This window comes from Dermochelys coriacea, chromosome 1 (assembly GCF_009764565.3).
Source record: "Dermochelys coriacea isolate rDerCor1 chromosome 1, rDerCor1.pri.v4, whole genome shotgun sequence".
Lineage (NCBI taxonomy): Eukaryota > Metazoa > Chordata > Testudines > Dermochelyidae > Dermochelys > Dermochelys coriacea.
The window spans coordinates 269,110,601-269,134,534 of NC_050068.2; the positions used below are offsets into that span (position 1 = coordinate 269,110,601).

General features: G+C 42.0%; 1 protein-coding gene across 1 annotated transcript in view; it reads left to right on the forward strand.

Moving 5' to 3' along the window:
• Positions 1 to 23,934, forward strand: part of CDK17 (cyclin dependent kinase 17) — a 186,434-nt gene that overhangs the window by 132,331 nt on the left and 30,169 nt on the right. The window contains exons 5-7 of the mRNA XM_038406963.2: positions 8,667 to 8,792; positions 22,401 to 22,457; positions 23,745 to 23,859. Of these exons, the coding sequence (XP_038262891.1) occupies positions 8,667 to 8,792; positions 22,401 to 22,457; positions 23,745 to 23,859 (298 nt within the window). The remainder of the gene's footprint in view (positions 1 to 8,666; positions 8,793 to 22,400; positions 22,458 to 23,744; positions 23,860 to 23,934) is intronic.

A 23,934-nucleotide genomic window follows, 5' to 3' on the forward strand; every position in this document is an offset into this window, starting at 1 on the left:
GCTTGATAAGGGAAGTGGGTCATTTGCATTCCTCGGGTACTTCACAGGTATTGTTCCAAAAAGTCCTTTGAAGTTCCTAATACCTTCCAGCGATTGCATTTGTCAGTTTCCTAGAGAAGGTACATATCTACAATTCCATAATCACATGTACACAATTGCATTTTTAATACAATACATTCCAAAGATGTTAAAATTCATTCAATAAAGTTTAACTTAGTTCAATAAAGTTCATTCCAAGTATTGCAGAATATTGTCGGTCTGTCACAGTGTACACTTAATTATTGTTAAGATTCTATTCCATTGTTAAAGCATGATTGAGAATACACACAATGCATGAGGAGAGGAGAAAAGCAAGATAAGCAGAGGGAAGGGGGGAAAAAAGTGCTCCTTCATATTGTAAACCTTTAATGAAATAACTGGCATGTAGCATGTTCTGGAGATAAATTCAAAAAAGGATGCATAAAGCAGAACACTCTGTTGCTCATGGGTTCATAAATACATGATCTGGTTGGCCAGTATTTTACCATCTAGCAAACTTAAGTGACACATCTTTTGAGAATCACTCAGATTTTTTTTTTAAAAGTACAATCAATCTGCAGTGAACACATTTTCTTCTCTTTTTGTCCATGATCAGTCAATGCTTCTGAATTTATTATTTGGAATGATAGCCCCACAATCTAAGATGTTCCTCAGCCTGATCATTTAAAACAAAATTAGACTAAGCGCTACTTGTCTGTAATAATACCATCGGGGGGCCTCATCTTGACACCAGACCAGGCTACATAAATTTGTTTGAGTGCTGCAAGAAAATAGAATTAAACTGAATTTACAAAAAGATCAAAAAGTTATTTAATTTTTTAACTTGAGCTGTTAAGGTATACCGAGCTGGAAACTAAGAACTGCTGAAACATTGCAACAAAAACATAATTCAGTATTCCTTTATATCAAAAAAAAAATTGACAAATATAGCAGATCTATTCTTAACAGCTGACCTGTTTCAAAATCAGGCTTACTTGCCAGTATGACTTGTTCAGTGATAAAATATCCTGAAGGATAGTTATGGAAGAATCATAATTGAAAAACTATCTTCTTCAAGCAACAATAGCTGGCATAGAAATTGAAGTTAGTTAAAGGTGACGTGCAAGGAAAATGCAATTATATTAACCTTCTAAGGTGAAGATTTTTCATTTTATATACAGCATTCATAATCTACATCAGTGGTTCTCAAAGTTTTGTACTGGTGACCCCTTTCAAATAGCAAGCCTCTGTGTGCGACCCCTCCTTATATATTAAAAACACTTTTTAATATATTTAACACTATTATAAATGCTGGATGCAAAGCGGGGTTTGGGGTGGAGGCTGACAGCTCGTGACCCTCCCCCCCCCATGTAATAACCTCACATTTGAGAACCCCTGATCTATATCTTGTCTCTAAAGTCTAAAATTTTGAATACTGGTGTCTGGGAGTTAGGAATTGAGAATATTTCTATGCTCGCTGTGTAGATGGAGTCATCTACTACCATCTTTTAAAATACTCTAAGATCAGATGAATCTTGCTTTAAAAATAAATAACTACATAAATAAATTCATTTATCCAGCCTGGAATAGGATGTCAAATTCTGGTTGCCTTACCTTCAAAATTATAGCAAAAGTTCAAAAGCTGAAGAGAGAGGTTGTGAAATAGGTTACAGAGAGAGTGGAACTTGTATGATGGGAGTTGACTAAAACGGTTTTAATATTGTGTAATGGAGATCAGTTTAAGGAACATAGTTAAGGTACTCAGAATTATAAAGAACGTAGGGAAAATAATCAGTCTCCCCATCGTTAATAAAAAAAAAAAAGGGGGGCAGTTAAAATTTAAAAAGTAGAGCAAATATTAAGGCAGTGATTATTTAGCATCCAGTAGGTAGCTATTTACCTTTCCAAACATTATTTAAAACCTGCTACAGCAATTCCATCATCACAAAAGAAAGAGAAATATGATTTTTTTTTTTTTTTTTGCTTTTGGAAGTTGAACATATTGAGTAGGAATTTACTTTTATTTACTATCTGACAACATCACATACAAACGTCAAAATAATGTATTCTTAACAGATAATTGTGATTTAAAAACAGAAGAAAATAAAAGTATTTTCATTCTCCCGCACATTAGAATTGTTTACTTACATATTGGATACATATTTCATTACACAAAATCCATGTACAGATAAAAAGCCACAGTCCAAAATTTTTTAAAAAACATATTTTTGGTCACTTTTGTGTTTTCTTTTAGAAAAATTTGCTGTTTAGGGACTTATGTGTATAAGGGGGGTGGATTTTTGTTTGTATTGGTATTTTTCTGTCTGAGTCCATCGTTAGCCTTCACATGTGTGCTTACTTACAAACCCACACTACCTGTATTATGAATTGTCAGCACACTGTACACCAGGTTAAAGTTCACAGTTCAGTAAAGTTCATTGAGACTAAGAGTCTCGTAGCTCCTGGTTTAAAAAGAAAAGGAGGGCAGGGGGGTAGGAGAGCAATTTTTTAAAAGTTCTCTGTAGGTGTGTTCTTGTAACTACTGTGCTGAAATATTTTGTTTTGAGTTCTTACAATAGCCTCCAGAAGTAGTTGTTAACCTTTTTAGGTCCTCTGACCCAAAATTTAGTCAAATCATCATCCCACAATCCTTGATATCTGCAAAATACTGTAAGATTTGTTCCCCAGTAAAAAAAAACTATCCATTTTTAGTGGGTGCTGGGGCTTGTGATGTGAGTGGTGTGAAGTTTTTTGGACAAATAGTTAATTTGCTGAAAAAGGCAATTTCACTGGACCTGAAACTATTCATAAATTTGACATAAATTCACTGAATAGTTTCAGTGCAAAAAACAAACAAAAAAACCTCCTTTCAGTCTAGATCACAAGCAGACTTTGGTGGCATTCACAAACTGGGATGGTAGTGGCATCCCCCTTGTGACTTTAGCCCAGTGGCTGGACAGTTTCCCAGGATATGAGAGAGGTCTCTGGGGAAAGTGCCTCTCCTGTTTCCCTTAGAACTTTTAGCAGTTGAAGCAGTTCCGCTTTTTATGATATACTTAATACTCATTGAGCCAGAGAAAGAATGACTCTGTGGGCAGGTGGTTAGGGTGTTTTCCTGGTAAAATGGATACCATGTTCAGCTCCCTTCTCCGTCAGGTGTATGTGGGAGTGGGAATTGAATTCTGGTCTTCCCCATCCTGGCTAAATGCCCTAAACCAGTAAGCTAAAAGTTAAGTACTCTTGGGGGGCATTCTGCACCACTGTGTGCGCACAGTATTCATGTCCCCCGCAGATTTTTTTTGCTTCCTCACAGAAAAATTACTTTCTGAAGGGGGAGCAAAGTGATGCTGCAAGACTGGTCACATGTCCCTCCCCCGCATTTTGGATGTGTCACTTCAAGCGACCAGAGCAGCTGGCGGAGAGAGAAATCACTTGAGGGGGAAGGGGAGAGGCTGGGGATGCCCTTACTAGTGGCTTCTACCCAGCACCAGGCTCAGCTGCTAGCTTCCTCTTCCCCTGCAAGGAGGGGCTGAGGCTGAGTCAGACGCATCCCCAGAAACCTCCCCCAGCTGCAGGAAGCTCTGCACCCCCGCCCCACCCCGCTTCCTTCCTCATTCGCTCCTCAGCCACCAAGGGAGGTAGTTACTGTATGGAGAGCTGCTGCCCTGTCCATCCAACCCCCATTAATCTGGACCCCCCCATACCCAGCCAAGTTTCCCCCACTGCACCCAGAACCCTCCCCCCCTGAGACCCTCACACCCGAATCCCCACCCCACTGAACCTCACCCCCTGCATCCAGAGCCCCCTGCACCCAGACCCCACCCCTACTGAGACCCAACCCCCCTGCCTCCATACCCTCCCCCAGACCCCATACCCCCACTGAGCCTGCCATACTCCAAACTCCACCCAGACAAATCCCCCCCGCACCAGGACTACCTTGATGATCCTGCCACACCCACCCCAGAGCCCCAACCAGCTGCACTCAGACCCCCAACCCACACTCCTGCAGCACCTGTTTCTCCTCCACTGAGCCCCAACCATCTTCACCTCGACCGCCCTGCAGAGTCCTATTCCCCATTCCCCCCAGCAAGCCCCTTCGCATCCCGTTCCCCCCCACACACCCAGACCCCCCACTGAGCCACCCGCATGCCAGATTGCCCCACGCAGAACCCTTTCACCCTACACCTGAATCCCCACACACTAAACCCCTCCACACTTGGATCCTGCCGGGCTGCGCCTGCTTGCCCATACCCAGATCGGTTGTGCATAACTGTCCCTCTCATTTGCTAGCTTGGTGTGCCTGATGTGGAGGGGCAGGTCCCTGGGGTGTTTCTGGGGCAGGCCTTGCCCTTGCGTTGTGTCAGGATCGGTGCAGCTTTACTGCCGAATCTGTATCCTGTGGTGGGGGCTGTAGGGTGATCTCCAACCTCTGTGCAGTCAGTGGCCTGTGTTCCCCACTGCTATGCTGGAGCCTCAACATCTATTTATTGACAAATAAAATATGCAGAATTTTCAAATATTGTGTGCAGGGGGCAGGTGGGTTGGCGCAGAATTTCCTCAGGAGTAAAGTTACAAGGAAAGATGCCACCACCATCTCCTTGTGAATCAAGCCCTTTAAAAATATCTGAAAACAAAATATTTTGGGGTCAAATGAAATGAGCACACTTTATTGATTTACCAAAAATTCTGAAAAATTTCAGATTTGGTTTGAACAGAACTGAATTGGGGAGGGGGTTGGAACTAAAACAGTGAACTAAAACATTAGTTATTCACCCAACTCTACATGTGAATGCTGATGGGGCAATTTCTGGGGATTGGGAGGTATTGTGAGAGATATTGAAGGTGGGCTATATGGTAGGGTGTCCGCTCCCTCTTTCCCACAAAATTCTTAGCTCTGTGGGTTTGGCAATGCTGCTTCAAGGCTACATAACTAGCACACCAGTTTCTGTGCTCTGAAGAAGAGTGCTCTGTAGGAAGGGAAGGAGGGATAGAGAGAGGATGAGAACTTCTCAGTGTCATGTGGCAGTAGAGCAGTAATAGCAGGCATGAGAGAGCTTCCCTCCCCTGCATAAACTCCTGCTTGGATTTAAGGACTGCAGCAATATTTCTGCTTTTCTTCCCATCTCAGCTGGTAGAATGTAACTAGCTGAGAATGCCTTCCCAGCACTAACTGCTGAGTTGTGGCTCACCACTTGAGATGCCCTGGTCTACAGTTTATTAAGATATTTGGTGTCCAACCAGCAACACTTAATAGGGAACCAATCATAAAAGAACACTGACTATAGTAATACTCAGTCTTACTTTCATAAAGTCTGATCATTCAAAATAATCTGACAATCTGCCTCTGTTCACTAGTATGAGATGCTATCTATGGAATGATTACTTGACTTTCTGAAAAACCTAAATTCACTGAATATAATGCTTGTGGAAGATGACATTTTGAAAGCATGGGACAATTAAATTCATGAAAATATTCTGCTTCTCTAGGTAAAATCATGGGTAAATCTTGGCTTGTTTAGAATCCAGTGCCAAGAAGGCATTATGTGAAGCTGAATCCTTCACCCCAAGTTATACACCAACCCATCTGTACAGTGCTATATAGAAAAACAGAAAAACTTTATTGACCTTACCACCAGAAACTAACAGGAGATTTTTTTATCATTATCAAGATTTCATCTTATACCAATACAAATGTAGATTAGTAATAAAATTATCCAGCATTTTAAAACCTAGTCATAATATTTAATGATTCACCAGAGTAGTTCATTACATGGAATGATCTACACATCATGTAAAGATTATTTTTTCTAAATGTAATTATATACAAAAAGCTGTAAAGAAATATATTTAAATTGTAATGTTATGCATCATCAGCATGGATTGATCTCTGCACCTACAGTATGGACATCTACCACTTAAACTAGTGGATTATGTTAGCTGGCAGCAGGAGTAGGCTGTTATCCCAGAGCAGAAAATGGTGGACCATTAATTCTATTTGCTGAGTCCAGGAGGTGATTGGGGAACACAGCTGAGCTGTCTTCTCCCCTCTATCCTTGAAGCTGGGGAATATTTGCCCTGTATTGTACTCCTGGAGAAGACAGGGAAGGGAGAATAAAATGCTTGGCCCATATGCTGGATCCTGGATCTCTTGGTCTAGTCCAGTGGTTCTCAACCAGGGGTACACAGAAGTCTTCCAGGGGGTACATCAACTCATGTAGATATTTACTTAGTTTTACAACAGGCTACATAAAAAGCACTAGCGAAGTCAGTACAAACCAGAATTTCATACAGACAGTGACTTGTTTATAGTGTTCTATATAATACACACTGAAATGTAAGTACAATATTTATATTCCAAATGATTTATTTTATAATTATGTGGTAAAAATGAGAAAGTCAGCCATTTTTCAGTAATAGCGTATTGTATTTTTAAGTCTGATTTTGTAAGAAAGTAGTTTTTAAATTAGATGAAACTCGGGGGTACACAAGACAAATCACCCTCTTAAAAGGGGTACAGTCTGGAAAGGTTGAGAACCACTGGTCTAGTCCTCCCAAAAAAAACAACAGATAGTGTTTAAATTGCCAGTGATTAAAATTATTGAATATCAAAGCTGAAAATTATTAAAGAACAGCGAAGCCACCCTCTTGATATTTTGTAGAACTGAAGCTTGAAATGCTGGTTGACATTTCAGTCATCTCCCTCATTCAGATGCTCAACAACACTTCCTTTATTACAAACTGTGTGCTTAATTTCATGCTTCTGTTCAAAATATCAAACATATTCATTTTGAGTTTTCAAACTATGTCATGAAGTGGCTGTTGGGCATAATCCTCACTCACTACAAAAGTCTAGATAAAGCACATAGCATTATATCTCATTAAGGGATTTGGGGAGTGAAAAAGAAAGAGGCCTCCTGGATGTGAGCCAAGTGCCAGAAATTCAGGCCTCAATGGCATCTCACCAAAAATGGGCGAATCCATTGGCCATAATATGTAGCACATGCACAAATGTGAGTGAGTCTCTCGCATCCATTATGGAAATGCCATGAACTGCCGAGTTTCATGCAGCTTTCTTATATATTTATTTCAGGATAACAGCATTATTCTAGGTACATAATGCAAATATAGTATAAACATTAAATGCTTCCCAAGCCAACTAGTCCATGAAAACTTCAACTGTTAGGCAATGTGAGCATATAGGTAGGCTTTGCAGCATGCCCTATTGGTCAACAGACCTTGCCTTTGTTGAACCAAGGGGGGGAGCAAATTCCCAAGTCAAGAATTCTTCACTAAAAACATTCTGCTGCCAGCAGTCTCATTCTTGTTTAAACTTGGAGGCTGTTAGCTTTAGTGCCTCATCTTATCTCCACTGCTGTGGAAACATATGATGAGTGAGGGAGTCTCTGATTGTCCACTGCTGTGGAAACGCATGATGAGTGAGGGAGTCTCTGAGGTACCCAAGTTAAAGGCATTCAAGGTTTTTTCTCTGCGCAGCCCAGAGCACTGGCTCCTCAGCTGGATGTATATAGGTATAATGTGCAGCTAGATACTGAACATGGAGTTTCAGAGTAGCAGCCATGTTAGTCTGTATTCGCAAAAAGCAAAGGAAAAGTGAGCTGTAGCTCACGAAAGCTTATGCTCTGATAAATTTGTTAGTCTCTAAGGTGCCACAAGTACTCCTTTTCTTTCATCTGCCCTTGTTGTGCATCTCAGTATCTCCTTCAAATACATCTCTGTAGTGGCAATTGAGCACCTAAAAAGAATATTTGATGTCTCATTTTCTGATATATTTAAGATCAAAACCAAACTGAAAACACCTGTGAAAATCTCTCTCTCAGAAATATCATGAATTTGTTTCAAAATTTGCTCAATATAAAAGCATTTTGACCCATACTAGCTTTGGCTGATATATTTTAAGATCTATTGAGCAAAATTTCATGAAAAATATGATTAAAAGGAAAACCCATTTTATTCAGTTCAGCTTTCTAAAAGTTCAGAAAGTAAGGAGAGCTTAACACAGTAAACTGGTAAATGTATTTTTGACACTTTAAATTGTAATTGTCGTATGATTCAAATGAGGGAGGTGGCCATTTTGCTGAAGTGGTTCTATTTGCTACACTGGCAAGGTAGAAGTGGAACAGATGAGATTGAAAACCAATTTCTAAGTTACTTTATTATTTAACAGAATAAAAACAGAAGAGCAAGCTCTGAAGTATGAGGTCTCTTCATTCTACATAAGGGACACTTTTGGTTTCATTGTTTTTATGAGAAGAGATTTCCTTACTAATCTTGGGTCTACCTATTTTCTACATTATAAATTATTGAAACTGAAAATATTTTAAAAATCTAAATTACTTTTTACCATTTATATTTGTTTACTTACATTTCGTTCAGCTTTTTCTATGACAGTAAATTAGTCAGTTTCTGAATTTTCTGGATCTCCTTTCTCAGCCACTTGAAGTGTTTGGGTTATAAATATGATGGGAGAATGTAATTTTTTTTAGATTAGTAAACTGTTTCCCTTGATTCTTTTTTTAATTGTAGAAATACTTCAAATTGATAATCTTTGTAAAGACTTGTTTTAACAAAACCTAATTTTGAGCCCTGAATTGACCTGTGTCCTTTTGACAATTTACTTATTTCTTCAGGATCTGAACAAGCGCTTGTCACTGCCTGCAGACATCAGGATACCTGATGGATATCTAGAAAAGCTGCAGATAAACAGTCCACCATTTGATCAACCGATGAGTCGACGTTCTCGTAGAGCATCGCTAGTAAGTTTCTGTTATCTCTGCTTCCCAAACAAACCTGGTCTACTTGAAAATTGTCAGTTCCATTCATATCTCTATTTTTTGATGTATTTTAATGTTGTTATTGTTTAACTCTATTTGAGACTACAAGGTGCTGAGTGCACCCAAGAGATGCCGACCACCCTTTACTCCGTATTAAAATTCATGGGAAAGCTCAGTAACTTACAGGATGAAACTCTAATTTTTTCTCTTCCAGTTTTTATTTCCATTTTGCAGACTTTTCTCACCATCATTCCTCACTAAGGGCCAGAGCCAGCATTCATTGAAGTCAGTGGTGCATATTTTACCCCTTAGGGCATGGCTATGCATCCAAGTTAGTGCGCATTAAAGCAGCCCTGGGCACCCTAATTCATGACACATCCACACTGGCAAGGCACATAGAGCACCCGGATTCCACTGGAAGCGCTCTGTGTGCCTTGGAGTGCTCCTGGTAATCCACCACAACAAGAAGTAGAACGTTTGATGTGCCCAGGCTGGAGGGCCGTGGCACCAGCATGGACACCCTGGTCTATTAATGTGCTCTGATCGGCCTCCAGAATGCCTGTTCTAGCCACTCTGGTCATCACTTTGAACTCTACTGCCCTGCCCTCAGGTGACCAACCATCAGACCCACCCTTTATAGTCTCTGGGAATTTTGAAAATCCCCTTCCTGTTTGGTCCGCAAGGCCTGGAGTGCTCTCAGCGAATCTTTCCAGGTGAATGCCTCCACTTGCCAGGCAATACCCAGTATGGAGCAATGGCAAGGTGCTGGACCTCAGTGTTTGTGGGGAGGAAGCTGTCCGGTCCCAGCTGCGCTCCAACCATAGGAATTATGATACCTTTGGGCAGATATCAAGGGACATGATGGAAAGAGGCCATGACCGGGGTGCACTGCAGTGCAGGGTTAAAGTGAAGGAGCTGTGGAATGCCTACCACAAAGCCCGCGAGGCAAACCACCACTCTGATGCTGCCCCCGCAACCTACCGTTTCTACAAAGATCTGGATGCAATACTTGGGGGGTGACCCTGCCTCCACTCCGAAGCTTCCGAGCCCAGTTCAACAAGGCAGGGAGGAGGAGGAGGAGAGTGGGAGCAAGGGTGCTGAGGAGGAGGGGGACAGCATCCCCAGATGCATGGAGCCAGGAGCTGTTCTCAAGCCAGGAGGAAGGTAGCCAGTCGCAGCGGCCAGTGCTTGGGGAAGAACAAACACTAGAGGAGGTGCCCGGTAAGCGGCTTTTATTTTGGGAAGGAAGTTGCTTGGTGCAGGCTCTTGGGGCGAGGAGGGTCAGGGCTGCATGCATGCCTAGATGCGGAATAGGGCATTGATGTGTGCTTTCACATCGCAGTAATCTGCCTCAGTGATCTCTTCAAAGGTCTCATGCAGAAGCTGGGAAATCCGCTTGCGCGGGTTCCTTGGCAGAGCTACTGTGCTCCTTTTCCCAGTAAGGCTAACATGTCCGCGCCACTGTGCCATGGGGGGCAGGGAGACCGTTGCTGCACAAAGGCAAGCTGCATATGGGCCAGGGCAGAAGCCACATTGTAGTTGAAGACCCTCCCTTGCTTCTCAGGTCACCCTCAACAGCGAACTCCTATGGAAAATGTGGGGACAGTGTTCAGTATAAGGGCCCCTGCAGCTGTTGGCTCTACCCAAGGCACAGAACCCCACAGGACAGTACAGCCGTGAAACAATCAGTCCCCCTTACTCCTGTGCTTACTCCCCATTTTGGGGCTCCTGTGGGTTATGTGCGTTCGCTTTTGGGACGGGCAGTTTCTGCTATTGTGTAGTCTGTGCTTCTCTACTTTAAGTACGGCCGAATCATTGCTCTGTCTGGTGTGAACAATGCTCTGTTAAGTGTTGCATTTTGGCTTTACAGATGCAACCTTGAGATCTCAGCCATTCTTATTATCAACATCTGAAAGACTCCAAAGAATTACGAAGAGGCCACGTAGAAGCAAAGAGGACATGCTGCATGAAGTAATGCAGCAGTCCCTTAAAGAAAATCAAAAAGCGCATGAGTGGCAGGAGAGCGAAAGGAGGGTCTACCAGCAGAATGTGGATCGCCGGCACCAAAGCATGGAGCGGCTGCTAAGCATTATGGAGCCCCAAGTGGACTCGATACAGATGCTTGTAGCAATGCAGGTGGAGCACTTCCCTCGCCGCTAGTCCCCCCTGCAGCCCTTGTCCCAAAACTCTTTCCCTTGTGCCCCCATATCACCTCCAACCCACTTTCCCCAACATCCAGGTTCTTATCACTACCAGCTGCCTCCAGCACCTGTAGCTTCACTGCCCAGCCCTGCAAACTACGACCCTTACCCACTGCACTCAACCCCCATCACCAAGCATTTTAGCCAGCCAGAAGTGCAGCACTCACTGTACAGCACTCCGCACAGGAAGGCTGAGTATGATAACAGGACATGAACAGTACAATCACGGATTTGTGTCTCACCCCCTGTTGCCCTTTGTTTCCTAAGCAGTTGTGTTTCTTTTCAATAAATGGATTTTTTGGCTTTGAAAAAACATTCTTTGTTATTGCATTAAGTAAAAGATACCATAGCCTAGGAAAGCAATGGGCACTGCAAGTCAGTGTAGTGCAAACAGATTCCTGCTAACATTGAAACCACTGCACTTCACTCCCGTGCAGGGCACCGAACATTACTGGTGGCCTTCAGCCTCAAATTGCTCCCTCAAGGCATCCCTAATCCTTTCAGCACTGCACTGGGCCCCTCTAATAGCCTAGCTCTCTGGCTGTTCAAATTCCACCTCCAGGTGTTGAACCTCCAAAGTCCATGCCCGAGTGAATCTTTCACCCTTCTCTTCACAAGTGTTATGGAGGGTACAGCACACTGATATAACCGTGGGGATGTTATCAGCCAGGTCCAGTTTCCCATACAGACAGCACCAGCAGCCTTTAAAGGGCCAAAAGCACACTCCACAGTCATTCTGCACCGACTCAGCCTGTTGTTGAACTGCTCCTTGCTCCTGTCAAGGCTCCCTGTGTAGGGTTTCATGAGCCATGGGATTAAAGGGTTAAGCGGGGGTCTCCAAGGATCACAATGGGCATTTTGACTTCCCCTACAGTGATCTTCTGGTCTGGGAAGAAAGTCCCAGCTTGTAGCTTCCTGAACAGGCCAGTATTCCGAAAGATGCGTGCGTCATGCACCTTTCCAGACCAGCCTGCGTTAATATCAATGAAACGCCCACGGTGATCCACAAGCGCCTGGAGAACCATAGAGAAATACCCCTTCCGATTAATGTACTCAGAGGCTAGGTGGGCTGCTACCAGAATTGGAATATGCGTCCCATCTATCGCCCCCCGCAGTTAGGGAAACCCGTTTGTGCAGAGCCAGCCAATGTCACGCACATTGCCCAGAGTCATGGTTCTTCTGAGCAGGATGCGATTAATGGCCCTGAAAACTTGCATCAACGTGATTCCAACGGTCTGCTTTCCCACTCCAAACTGGCTAGCTGTCTGGAGTTGCCAGCTTCCAGATTGCAATAGCCATCCACTTCTTCACCAGCAGGGCAGCTCTCAATCTCATGTCCTTGTGCCACAGGGTGGGGGCGAGCTCCTCACACAGTCCCATGAAAGTGGCTTTTCTCATCCGAAAGTTCTGCAGCCAATCTTCGTCATCCCAGATTTGCATGACTGTGTGATCCCACCACTCAGTGCTTGTTTCCCAAGCCCAAAAGCAGTGTTCCACTGTGGTGAGCATGTCCGTGAATGCCACAAGCAATCTTGTGTCCTATGCATTATGTGAGTCAACATCGTCTGACTCCTCACTGTCAGTTTGTAGCTTAAGGCGTAACTCTACTGCCATTCGTGACGTGCTGGCGAGACCCATCAGCATATTCCTTAGCACTTTGGGCTCCATTCCCACAGACCGAAAGGGAAGACGGAGCATGCAGTACGCTGAAAGATGGCACCAAATCGGAAGCACAGGGATTACTGGGTTGCGAAGCAATGCATCACGGGGTGTTAGAACAGGACCCAGAATGCCCTGCACTCCCCACAAGCCATAGTGCCAGAATGGGAAGAGGTGTTCTGTGGGATAGCTGCCCATAATGCACCGCTCCCAATGCCGCTGCAAATGCCACAAACGTGGCCACGCCAGTGCGCTTGTAGCTGACAGTGTGAACACACTGCAGCGCTTTCCCTACTGCGCTTTCTGAGGGCTGGTTTAACTCACAGGGCTCTACATCTGCAAGTGTAGCCATGCCCTAAGTTAGTGCAGCCTAAGGGAAGAACATAGTCACATTTTTTAATCATAGTTTGGGAAGAGCAAAACTCCATTAGGAAGTCCTCTATGAACATCTGTTACCTGTTCAGTAATTAGATACTAATGACTGCTATACAAATACACGCGCGCACACGTTCTTTTGGAGTTCGGTAAATATGGTGATAACAAATGTTCTTTTCCCACTGTTATGTTGACATGGTGTTCTAAGTTTTTGTTTTATTTAAAAAAAATATGCAAGGTTAGTTAACAAATCAATTCAAATCATGTAAAATTATATTTAGGTAACTGCTTTTTAAAATGTATTCTTTTTGCAGGGAGAGCTATGTTTATAATTGTGGTATAATTATTATAGGTCTTACCATTTGAATTGGACTTAAGAGTTATAGTTCTGTCTCCTAGGAAATGGATTATTACTTAATTTAACATAGGCCATCAAGTAGCCATCTGAAAAGTAATAACTTTTCAGTCATTACTGATCTAGGTTGGATTCTGACTATTGACCCAGATATGAAAGACTTTCTATCCCATGCAAACCAGGCCATTATCAGGAGCATTTTTAAGCATAAAAAATAAAGAAATTGAACAGCTTTATAAATTCTATTTGCTGATTTTATTAATTTGCTTGCAAGAACATTATTATTTAAATTATAAAATATGTAGATGTGAATATATCTAAATGTCTCTGCTGACTTGATTCAATTAGCTATGTAATACCTTTTGTTTTAGCTTTTAACACAGTCTTTTCAAATTAATTATATATTACAAAGCCATGATGTTTTGTGATCTATTTTTCCCAGAAAAGTAAAATTCAATATGTGGACTAAAAAACTCTGTTGTGGTACATTAGATACATCAACAATATTAAAACAAAAAGGATAAATGAGTCAAAGTGTTGATAAGTATTGAAAGCTCTGATAATGCACTAAGTTTAAATAAATAATTGTTTCAGTACTTTGTAGATCATTAACTATTTGAGTATTTTGGAGTTACTGTTATTACATCTATAAGCAATACCGTCCCCTGGTAACTCTCTTTTCTGAGGTAACAGTGTACTGCAGTAAACTTCAGAGGCCTGGATCATAATATTTAGTCTTATTTTTTTTCTCTGCATCTAAAATTCATAGTTATTATATGTTAACTCTAAAGCAGTCTGGTCTAGAATGCCCTCTGCATTCTAGAGTGAAAGAAAGAAAAACAGTGCCCTCTAATGAATATAATGTGCATTTGAGATGGTACGTCTGTCACAAGTTGTTGTGGGGAGGGATTGTGGAGGTTTTTTTGTCTGGGTGGTTTTTTTTTTTGGGTGAGGGTTTTTTTTTTCTCCTGTACTTTAAAGATATTGTCAGGGCTTCCAAGTCTAAAATGAAACCTGCCATCTGCATTTTGGTTTGTGGGCATGCATGTGCTGCTATGTCCTTCCTCTCCCGTCAGTCTGCACTGCTCTCTTGAAATGAAATGAAATGAAACGAAACCCAGTTCTCTGGGCTTGTGACTGAAAGGTTGCCTGGAGAGTAGTAATTACAATTTACATGTGTTGCATCCTTTGTTTAGAAAACCCATATATGTTCAAGAATTAATAGAAATTTTAAAAAAATTGGTTGAATTTTAGAACTGACTGTGCCTCAAATTGTAACACTGACATCATTGCAAAATAAATAGTTTTGTATAACAGCTCATTTACTATACTAATGTGTATTGACAAATACAATACTGTGAATGCAATATAATGTCCTGATATCTTCAGTGCATCTTCTATTAAAATAAGAGGTTATAAGTAGAATTTTGAAACCTGCATATATAAGTCCTGATTTGTAGACTTGTTTTACAGCAAAACTAATTTACAATTAGTAAATAGCCTAGGCACCCTCTGAAGAAAAAATGAAAGCTTACTATGTTTAAATACTCTTTCACTGTAGTTTTCTTTAGTGTTGTTCCGCTAAAATATACCACAACTGGTGCCAAACCATCTAGGCAAGCATTGTTGAATACGTGTCTTGACATATCTACATTACCCACCCTCTCCTCTAGCCAAGTGGTGGATTTTAATTAATGCTAGAGAACATTTGTCTTACTCTGATAGAATGCTGTATAGCATTTGATCTTTATACACGGTCGCCTAAAGTCAAACAGGAGCTAGCAAACAGAGCTGTAAACCGGGGAGTTTGAGTGGGAGTTGTGTTGGAGGAGAAGGTAATTGTACTTGGTTTTGTGTTTTGTATTTTGTGTGTGTGTGTGTGTGTGTAGGGGCTTTGTGCTGGGAGAGCAGCTGAGCCCTGATTAGGGGGTGGGGCTTCTGACTAGAGGTCCTATAAAGGTAGCCAGCCAGTCAGGCAGCGGCACAGGAGCCAGCAAACAGAGCTGTAAACAGGGGAGTTTGAAAGGGGAGTTTGTATAATGGTGCTTCTTTGGGGTTTGCTTTTGCTGGGGGGGGGTGGTCTTTTTGGTGTGACTTGTGTTTCCCAGAACAGGATTTAGGTGGGAAGGCTATGACAGATACGGAGGCAGCTGTAGGAGTGACTCCTGTAGTGAAAGACACAATGAGGATGACTGGATGTGGAAGCTGGGGTATGTACATGATATTGGAGGGGGGACCTGGTAAGAGTTTTTTCTGCATGAAATGCCGTCTGATAGAGCTGATGGAGGAAAAGATCCGAGGTTTGGAGATTCAGGTGGAAAGTCTGGTTGAGTTTAGGAAGGGGTTTGAGCAGATGATGGAGCAAAGACGAGGTATCTGAAGGGAAAAGCTCAGACTCGCAGATGGAAGCAGGGCTGGGGAATTTTGAGGGGAGACTGGGTGAGGAAAGTGGTCAGTGGAAGCATGTGACTAAAAGAACCAGGCAGAGGAAAAGACGGGCTACTGAAGGAGAAATAGAGCTTAGGAACAGGTTTGCAGAGTTGGAAAATGAAGAAGGGGCTCAGCAGGTAGTTGCTGGAGGTGGAAGGGCAAGGAAGAAGAGAAGAGAGGCTAGTCCTATAGGAAAAGGGGAAGAGTCAAGGGAGGCTACACCAAATATGAGCCCCAGGAGGATACAGGATGGGTTGAAGAGGATTATAAGGGAAAATAGGAATAGAAAGAACTTGCAGCCAGAGGGAACAGGGGAGAGACTGGAGAATAGCACCATCACCAGGAAAAGGCAGGTCTATGTGATAGGGGACTCTTTATTGAGAAGAATAGACAGGCCTGTAACCAGAGCTGATCCAGAGAATAGAAGGGTGTGCTGTCTTCCAGGTGCTAAGATACGGGATGTAGAGGTTGAAAAGGATCCTAAAGGGAGCGGGAAAGAATCCCCTAATTATCCTTCATGTTGGAACAAATGATACGGCTAGATTCTCGCTGGAAAGTATTAAGGAAGACTGTGCTAGGCTGGGGAAGACGCTTAAGGAAATCGAGGCTCAGGTGATCTTTAGTAGGATCCTGCCTGTTCCTAGAGAAGGGCAACAAAGGTGTGATAAGATTATGACTGTCAACAGATGGCTTAGGCAGTGGTGCTATATGGAGGGCTTTGGGATGTATGGCCACTGGGAGGCATTCAAGGACAGAGGACAGTTATCTCGGGATGGAGTAGGGAAGGAAATAGACTTCTAGGATGGAGGCTGGCACAACTGATAGAGCTTTAAACTAGGAATTTGGGGGAGATGGTTGGGAGATGTCCAGGTAATTTCCATGCCAGATTTTAGCATTGAGAGGGAAGACGACGAAGTAAGAGGATACAGCCGTGGGTAGGAGAATGTATATAAGGAGCGAGGGCGGTGTGGATACCAGTCTAATAGGATATACTGGCTGTAGAATGACTGTGCCTAATAGGGTACAAAATGTGAGCGAGGCCAAACAGCAAAAATTAAGATGTTGGTACACCAATGCAAGGAGCCTAGGTAACAAAATGGAGGAACTAGAGCTACTGGTGCAGGAAGTGAAACCAGATATTATAGGGATAACAGAAACATGGTGGAATAGTAGTCATGACTGGACTACAGGTAATGAAGGGTATGTGCTGTTTAGGAAAGACCGAAATAAAGGTAAAGGTGGTGGAGTAGCATAGTATATCAATGATGAGGTAGAATGTAAAGAAATAAGAAGCGATGCAATGGATAAGACAGAGTCCGTCTGGGCAAAAATTACATTGGGGAAGATAACTAGTAGAGCCTCTCCTACGATAGTGCTTGGGGTGTGCTATAGACCTCCGGGATCTTATTTGGATATGGATTGAGCCCTTTTTAAATGTTTTTAATAAAGTAAATACTAATGGAAACTGTGTGATCATGGGAGACATTAACTTCCCAGATATAGACTGGAGGACCAGTGCTAGTAATAATAATAGGGCTCAGTTTTTCCTAGATGCAATAGCTGATGGATTCCTTCATCAAGTAGTTACTGAACCGACTAGAAGAGATGCCATTTTAGATTTAATTTTGGTGAGTAGTGAGGATCTCATAGAAGAAATGGTTGTAGGGGATAATCTTGGCTCAAGTGATCATGAGCTAATTCAGTTCAAACTGAATGGAAGGATTAACAAAAATAAATCTGCAACTAAGAAAACTAAGGAAAAAGTGAGGCCGCTAAACACTGAGGATGGAGTGGTGGTTAAAGATAATCTAGGCATGGCCCAATATCTAAACAAATACCTTTGCCTCAGTGTTTAAGGCTAAAGAGGATCTTAGGGATAATGGTAGCATGACAAATGGGAATGAGGATATGGAGGTAGATATTACCATATCTGAGGCAGAAGCGAAACTCAAACAGCTTAATGGGACTAAATCGGAGGGCCCAGATAATCTTCATCCAAGAATATTAAAGGAATTGGCACCTGAAATTGCAAGCCCATTAGCAAGAATTTTTAATGAATCTGTAAACTCAGGAGTAGTACCGAATGATTGGAGAATTGCTAATATATATTTTTAAGAAAGGAAAAAAAAGTGATCCGGGTAACTACAGGCCAGGTTGACATCTGTAGTATGCAAGGTCCTGGTAAAAATTTTGAAGGAGAAATTAGTTAAGGACATTGAAGTCAATGGTAAATGGGACAAAATACAACATGGTTTTACAAAAGGTAGATCGTGCCAAACCAACCTAATCTCCTTTTTTGAAAAAGTAACAGATTTTTTAGATTAAGGAAATGCAGTGTATCTAATTTACCTAGATTTCAGTAAGGCGTTTGATACCGTGCCACATGGGGAATTATTAGTTAAATTGGAGAAGATGGGGATCAATATGAACATCAAAAGGTGGATAAGGAATTGGTTAAAGATGGCAACAGGTCCTACTGAAAGGAGAACTGTCAGGTTGGAGGGAGGTTACCAGTGGAGTTCCCCAGGGATCGCTTTTGTGGCCAATCTTATTTAATCTTTTTATTACTGACCTTGGCACAAAAAGGTGGAGTGTGCTAATAAAGTTTGCAGATGATACAAAGTTGGGAGGTATTGCCAATTCAGAGAAGGATCGGGATATTATACAAGAGGATCTGGATGACCTTGTAAACTGGAGTAATAGTATTAGGATGAAATTTAATAGTGAGAAGTGTAAGGTTATGCATTTAGGGATTATTAACAAGAATTTTAGTTATAAACTGGGGTCGCATCAATTAGAAGTAACGGAAGAGGAGAAAGACCTTGGAGTATTGGTTGATCATAGGATGACTATGAGCTGCCAATGTGATATGGCTGTGAAAAAAGCTAATGCGGTTTTGGGATGCATCAGGAGAGGCATTTCCAGTAGGGATAAGGAGGTTTTAGTACCATTATACAAGGCACTAGTGAGACCTCACCTGGAATATTGTGTGCAGTTCTGGTCTCCCACGTTTAAAAAGGATGAATTCAAACTGGAGCAGGTACAGAGAAGGGCTACTAGGATGATCGGAGGAATGGAAAACTTGTCTTATGAAAGGAGACTTAAGGAGCTTGGCTTGTTTAGCCTAACTAAAAGAAGGTTGAGGGGAGATATGATTGCTCTCTATAAATATATCAGAGGGATAAATACAGGAGAGGGAGAGGAATTATTTCAGCTCAGCACCAATGTGGACACAAGAACAAATGGGTATAAACTGGCCACCAGGAAGTTTAGACTTGAAATCAGACGAAGGTTTCTAACCGTCAGAGGAGTGAAGTTTTGGAATAGCCTTCCAAGGGAAGCAGTGGGGCAAAAGATCTGTCTGGTTTTAAGATTCTACTTGATAAGTTTATGGAGGAGATGGTATGATGGGATAATGGGATTTTGGTAAGTAATTGATCTTTAAATATTCAGGGTAAATGGGACTAATCCCTTGAGATGAGATATTAGATGGATGGGATCTGAGTTACCCAGGAAAGAATTTTCTGTAGTATCTGGCTGGTGAATCTTGCCCATATGCTCAGGGTTTAGCCGATCGCCATATTTGGGATCGGGAAGGAATTTTCCTCCAGGGCAGATTGGAAGAGGCCCTGGAGGTTTTTCGCCTTCCTCTGTAGCATGGGGCATGGGTGACTTGAGGGAGGCTTCTCTGCTCCTTGAAGTCTTTAAGCCATGATTTAAGGACTTCAATAGCTCAGACATAGGTGAGGTTTTTTGTAGGAGTGGGTGGGTGAGATTCTGTGGCCTGTGCTGTGCAGGAGGTCGGACTAGATGATCAGAATGGTCCCTTCTGACCTTAGTATCTATGAATCTAACTTTCAAAAGAGTTTAATGCAACATATATTAAATTGGGTAAGTAATGACATTACGTTAACATGTTTCCACAACTGTTAAAACATCCACACTATCTTCTTAGAGTACTAGTTCATATATGCTTTACAGGGAATGTAGTAATAGGACAAGGTAAATACCATTCCATGATCCCTGACACTGCTTACACTGATCTGCACTGTAGCATCATGAATATTGTAATAAAAATCAGTAGGAGGCAGATTAGGTATCCCTGCTTCTGATTAATGCACTTGTATTGTATTATATTTTTGGCTGCTCTAGATTCTATTCTTAATTAAATAATTGGAGAAAAAGATAGAGTAAACTAAAATCTGCCAAAATGTACCCAAACTCCTTATGTGAATTAGTCTTGTAGCCTCCAAACACTCAGATTATTTAGTAAATTATCCCTTGGAAGTGTTTTTAAATGCTAGACATGGACCCTAACACCAGCAACTGGGCTTCATTTGTTCTGCAGTATAGAAAGTGGTGATCTGAAGTTACCCCTCCTTTTTATTTCCCGGAAAACTATATTTCTTGTACCGAGTTATGAGAAGAATGAACATAAGGTTTGTAATGGAAGCCTGGAAGCCTTGTGATGGAGAGGACAAAAAGCACATGCTGGTCTGTTTGAGAAATACGAGATGAAGCTAGCTCCACCTCACAGCACCTGCTACAAATACCAAAACTGTGAGGAAATTCCCTCCAGCTGGAAACAATGAAAAAGGAGACTTCAGGGCAGCACTTCCCTGTTAGAGGAATCTTGAGTCTGAGACATAGAGCTGCCCTGAATTAGAAAGTGAAGAAGCAGCCAAACCTAGGAAGTAGGCTTGGATTGGACTTTACTACCTGTGGTGGGGTCAAGATTCACCACCGCTGACGCCTCCCATTGGTCGCTCTGGGAATTAGCTCTTGCTTGCTGCGGGGCGTCCTCGACGCATGGTAGCTCGCCCGTTGTCTCTACTCCGCTGTCCTGGGACCTATGTTGCTCCCTGCTCAGCGGCATCCTTTGCAGGACACTCTGCATCCACTTCAGGACACTGCCCTCCGGCAGTGCCCACCACACTGGTCTCACCCTCTTCCGGGGTTTTTTTTTTTAACTGCAGTTCTTCCATTTGTCCCTGCCTCGGTGGCCAACCACAATCTTAGAGTCTAGCCCCTTGTCTCAGGGGCAGGTCGCAGTCTGTCTTGGCCTCTCTCCTCAATGGCCAGGGACAGTGCAAGGGGGGAAGGAGAGGATCCAGGCCCACCCGCTACTCTGGGTCCTGACTCAGGGACCCTCTAACGGCAGCCTCCTTCTGCCCTCCTCTCGCCTGCCTATTTCCCTGGGCCACTTCCCTTTGACCCTATGCACCTTCTCGACCCCTCTTAGCAAGGGCCGCAGCCTGGCAGGTATCTGGGCCAGAGTCCTGCTCTGCTTCCCCAAGCCTGCCCAACACTGCTCTATCCAAGGTCCTTCTCCCTTGCTAGTCAGGGAGTGACTACCTTCTCCTCTGCTAGGCAGCCTTTATATAGGACCTACCTGGCTCTGTTTGGCTGCCTCTTTCCCTGCTCTGATTGGCTCTCCCCAGGCCTTCTCTGATTGGCTGCTGGTCTGCTCCATCTCTCAGGCCTGGTTCAGCCCTTTTTCTCTGGGTGGGGCACTGCCCCACCACACTACCCTATTGATCATTAGTTTATGAATGAAGTCAAACCCCCAGGAAGAGCCGAGTTTTGACACTGCACAGGCTATGGGCCCATTTTAAATGTCTGCATTCTGGCCCTTTCGAGCCAGAGCAGTGTAAAGTGGTCTTATTGTAAATAGGAATTACCCTACAGTGACTTCATTATAGTTACTTGTAGGCATCAAGTAGATAAGTACAGAAAGGATTTGAAAGAGGAGAAGTTAATGGGCTTTCAGTCCAACTCATGGCAGGGGGCATTTGTTGGAGATGCATCAAGACTAGCATCATTGACAAAGAGGAAGGGTCAGGGCTGGCAACATGTAAAGAGACAAATGCCGATAAGTAGGACCAGGTAGAATTATGCAGGTCCTAGAAGGCAAAGACAAGAAGTGGGAACTAGACATGGGGGGATTCAAAGATACGGAGTGACACAGCCAGAATGAAATGTGAGGATCTTACTGGAAGTGTTTTGTACGGACTGAAGGGGGACAAGATAGGTGTCAGGGAGGACACTATGGCAGTAAGCAAGCCAAATGATGGGGGCATGAACAAGTGTTTTAGCTATAGGGATAGGAGGAAAAGGCCTGATCTTAAAAATGTTTTTGAGGGAGAAGCACGAGAATTTGGATGTGATGAGCAAGGGACATGGTAGAGCAGTCTAAGATGACCCCCATGTTACAGGCCCCACTGATACTGTCAGCAGTGACAAAATGGAGAGAGTAAAGAGAGTTTGGGAGGGAAGGTAGGGTGTTCAGTTTGTACCTTCTTAAATTTAAGTTGCTAGCTGATTAGAGGTAATGTTAGGAAGGCAGGCTGAACTTCAGGATTAGTTCTTTGGAGACAAGTCCTTGTAACATGATGTGCTAAAATAATTCTTAAAATCTAACAATTTTATAAAGATTCCTTCACCACTTTAGGATATTTTATGAAACAAATGTTTTTAGTTTGTTGAATAAGTGATATATACAGTGAAATACTGCCCATGATTAATTTTTATGTTTATACTAAATGTACCATTTTTTTGCTTGCATTACAGTCAGAAATTGGATTTGGGAAAATGGAAACTTACATCAAATTGGAAAAGCTTGGAGAGGTTTGTATAATTTTCTTCAGTAGTGATTATCATTTTGACAATAATATATGCTTTCTTTACTTGGAACTTAATTATACGTTGGTATTAAAGTTGAACTATATTGTATCTACATATGTGATAGAGCTTTTTCGGTAAACTAAACATATATGTTAATATACAAAGCAATGTCACTATCACTCAGCTTGTCAATATACATATGTATATATGCATACTGTTACCAAAAATGAAACAGCAAAACACCAGCACCAAGCCAAACAGAGCTTCATAGAGCTTGGGAAAAGCAAAACTCCATTAGGAAATCCTCTATGAACAGTTGCTATAGAGGCCTGTTTTACCTGTTCAGCAGTTAGATTCTCATGACTGCTATACAAACACACATGCAAAAGCACACATATGTTGTATACTATGTTACTCGACTTTGCAATTATGAATCTTCTGTTTTTAAGATGCAATGTTTCAGCCCTCTCCAAATGCCTATCATTTAATTCAGCTCCTTTTTATATTGGATGGCTTTATAACCTGATGTAATGTTACATATCTTTGTGAAAATGTTAATAAATATATAGGGTGATCATTTGCATAGATATAGATGTATTGTATTTCACTTTAATTACTCTATAGTGTAATGAACAATACAGGATATGTAACTTTGTGAGATGATACTGTCCCTTATTTTGATATTTAATATAAACCAATTGTAGCAATCTGCTGAAAAGGAGTATCTTCTCCAGTACCCCATATAATTATATAACATACATTTACTGGGAGTGTTTTGAAGCTTGTATTGGACTAATGAAGCAAATACCAAAGAATAATAATTCACTGTCCATTATGTCAGCAAAAATGAAAAATTGCATTTGTTTTTATCTGTCCCATTCCTGTTCTCCTGTGAAATTAAATGTATAGTGAGCACATTTTTATTCTTTTTGATAGCCTCTTTTGTGTTTCCTTGACGTAGTCTTAAAAGATTTGGGCCTGACTTTCAGAAGGTTCTAAACTTGAAGCTTCCATTGACTTCATCTAGGGTTGAGAGTGCTCAGACCCTCTGAAAATCAGGGCCTGTGTCTGAAAGTCAGTGATGAGTTATGCTCGTGTCAAAAAAAAAAAAAAAAAAAAAAAACAAAAAACCTGTTGAGTCATTTCCAGAAGCTGCTTCCACCAAAATGAAACAAGCTGTAGGACCTGTCATAAATCTTATTTGTTTGGGGTAGGGTGGGTGTGTGTGTGTGTGTGTCGCTTTCTAGAAAAGAAAAGTTTTAAATGTGTTCTTTTCCCCTTACCACACAGGGTACTTATGCAACAGTATATAAGGGAAGAAGTAAATTGACAGAGAACCTGGTAGCTCTAAAAGAAATCCGACTGGAACATGAAGAGGGGGCACCATGCACAGCCATAAGAGAAGGTGAGGAAAATGATTTTTCTCTTTATTTAAAATATATCGTTAACTGAAATTATACAGTTAGGCCAAAGAATTGAT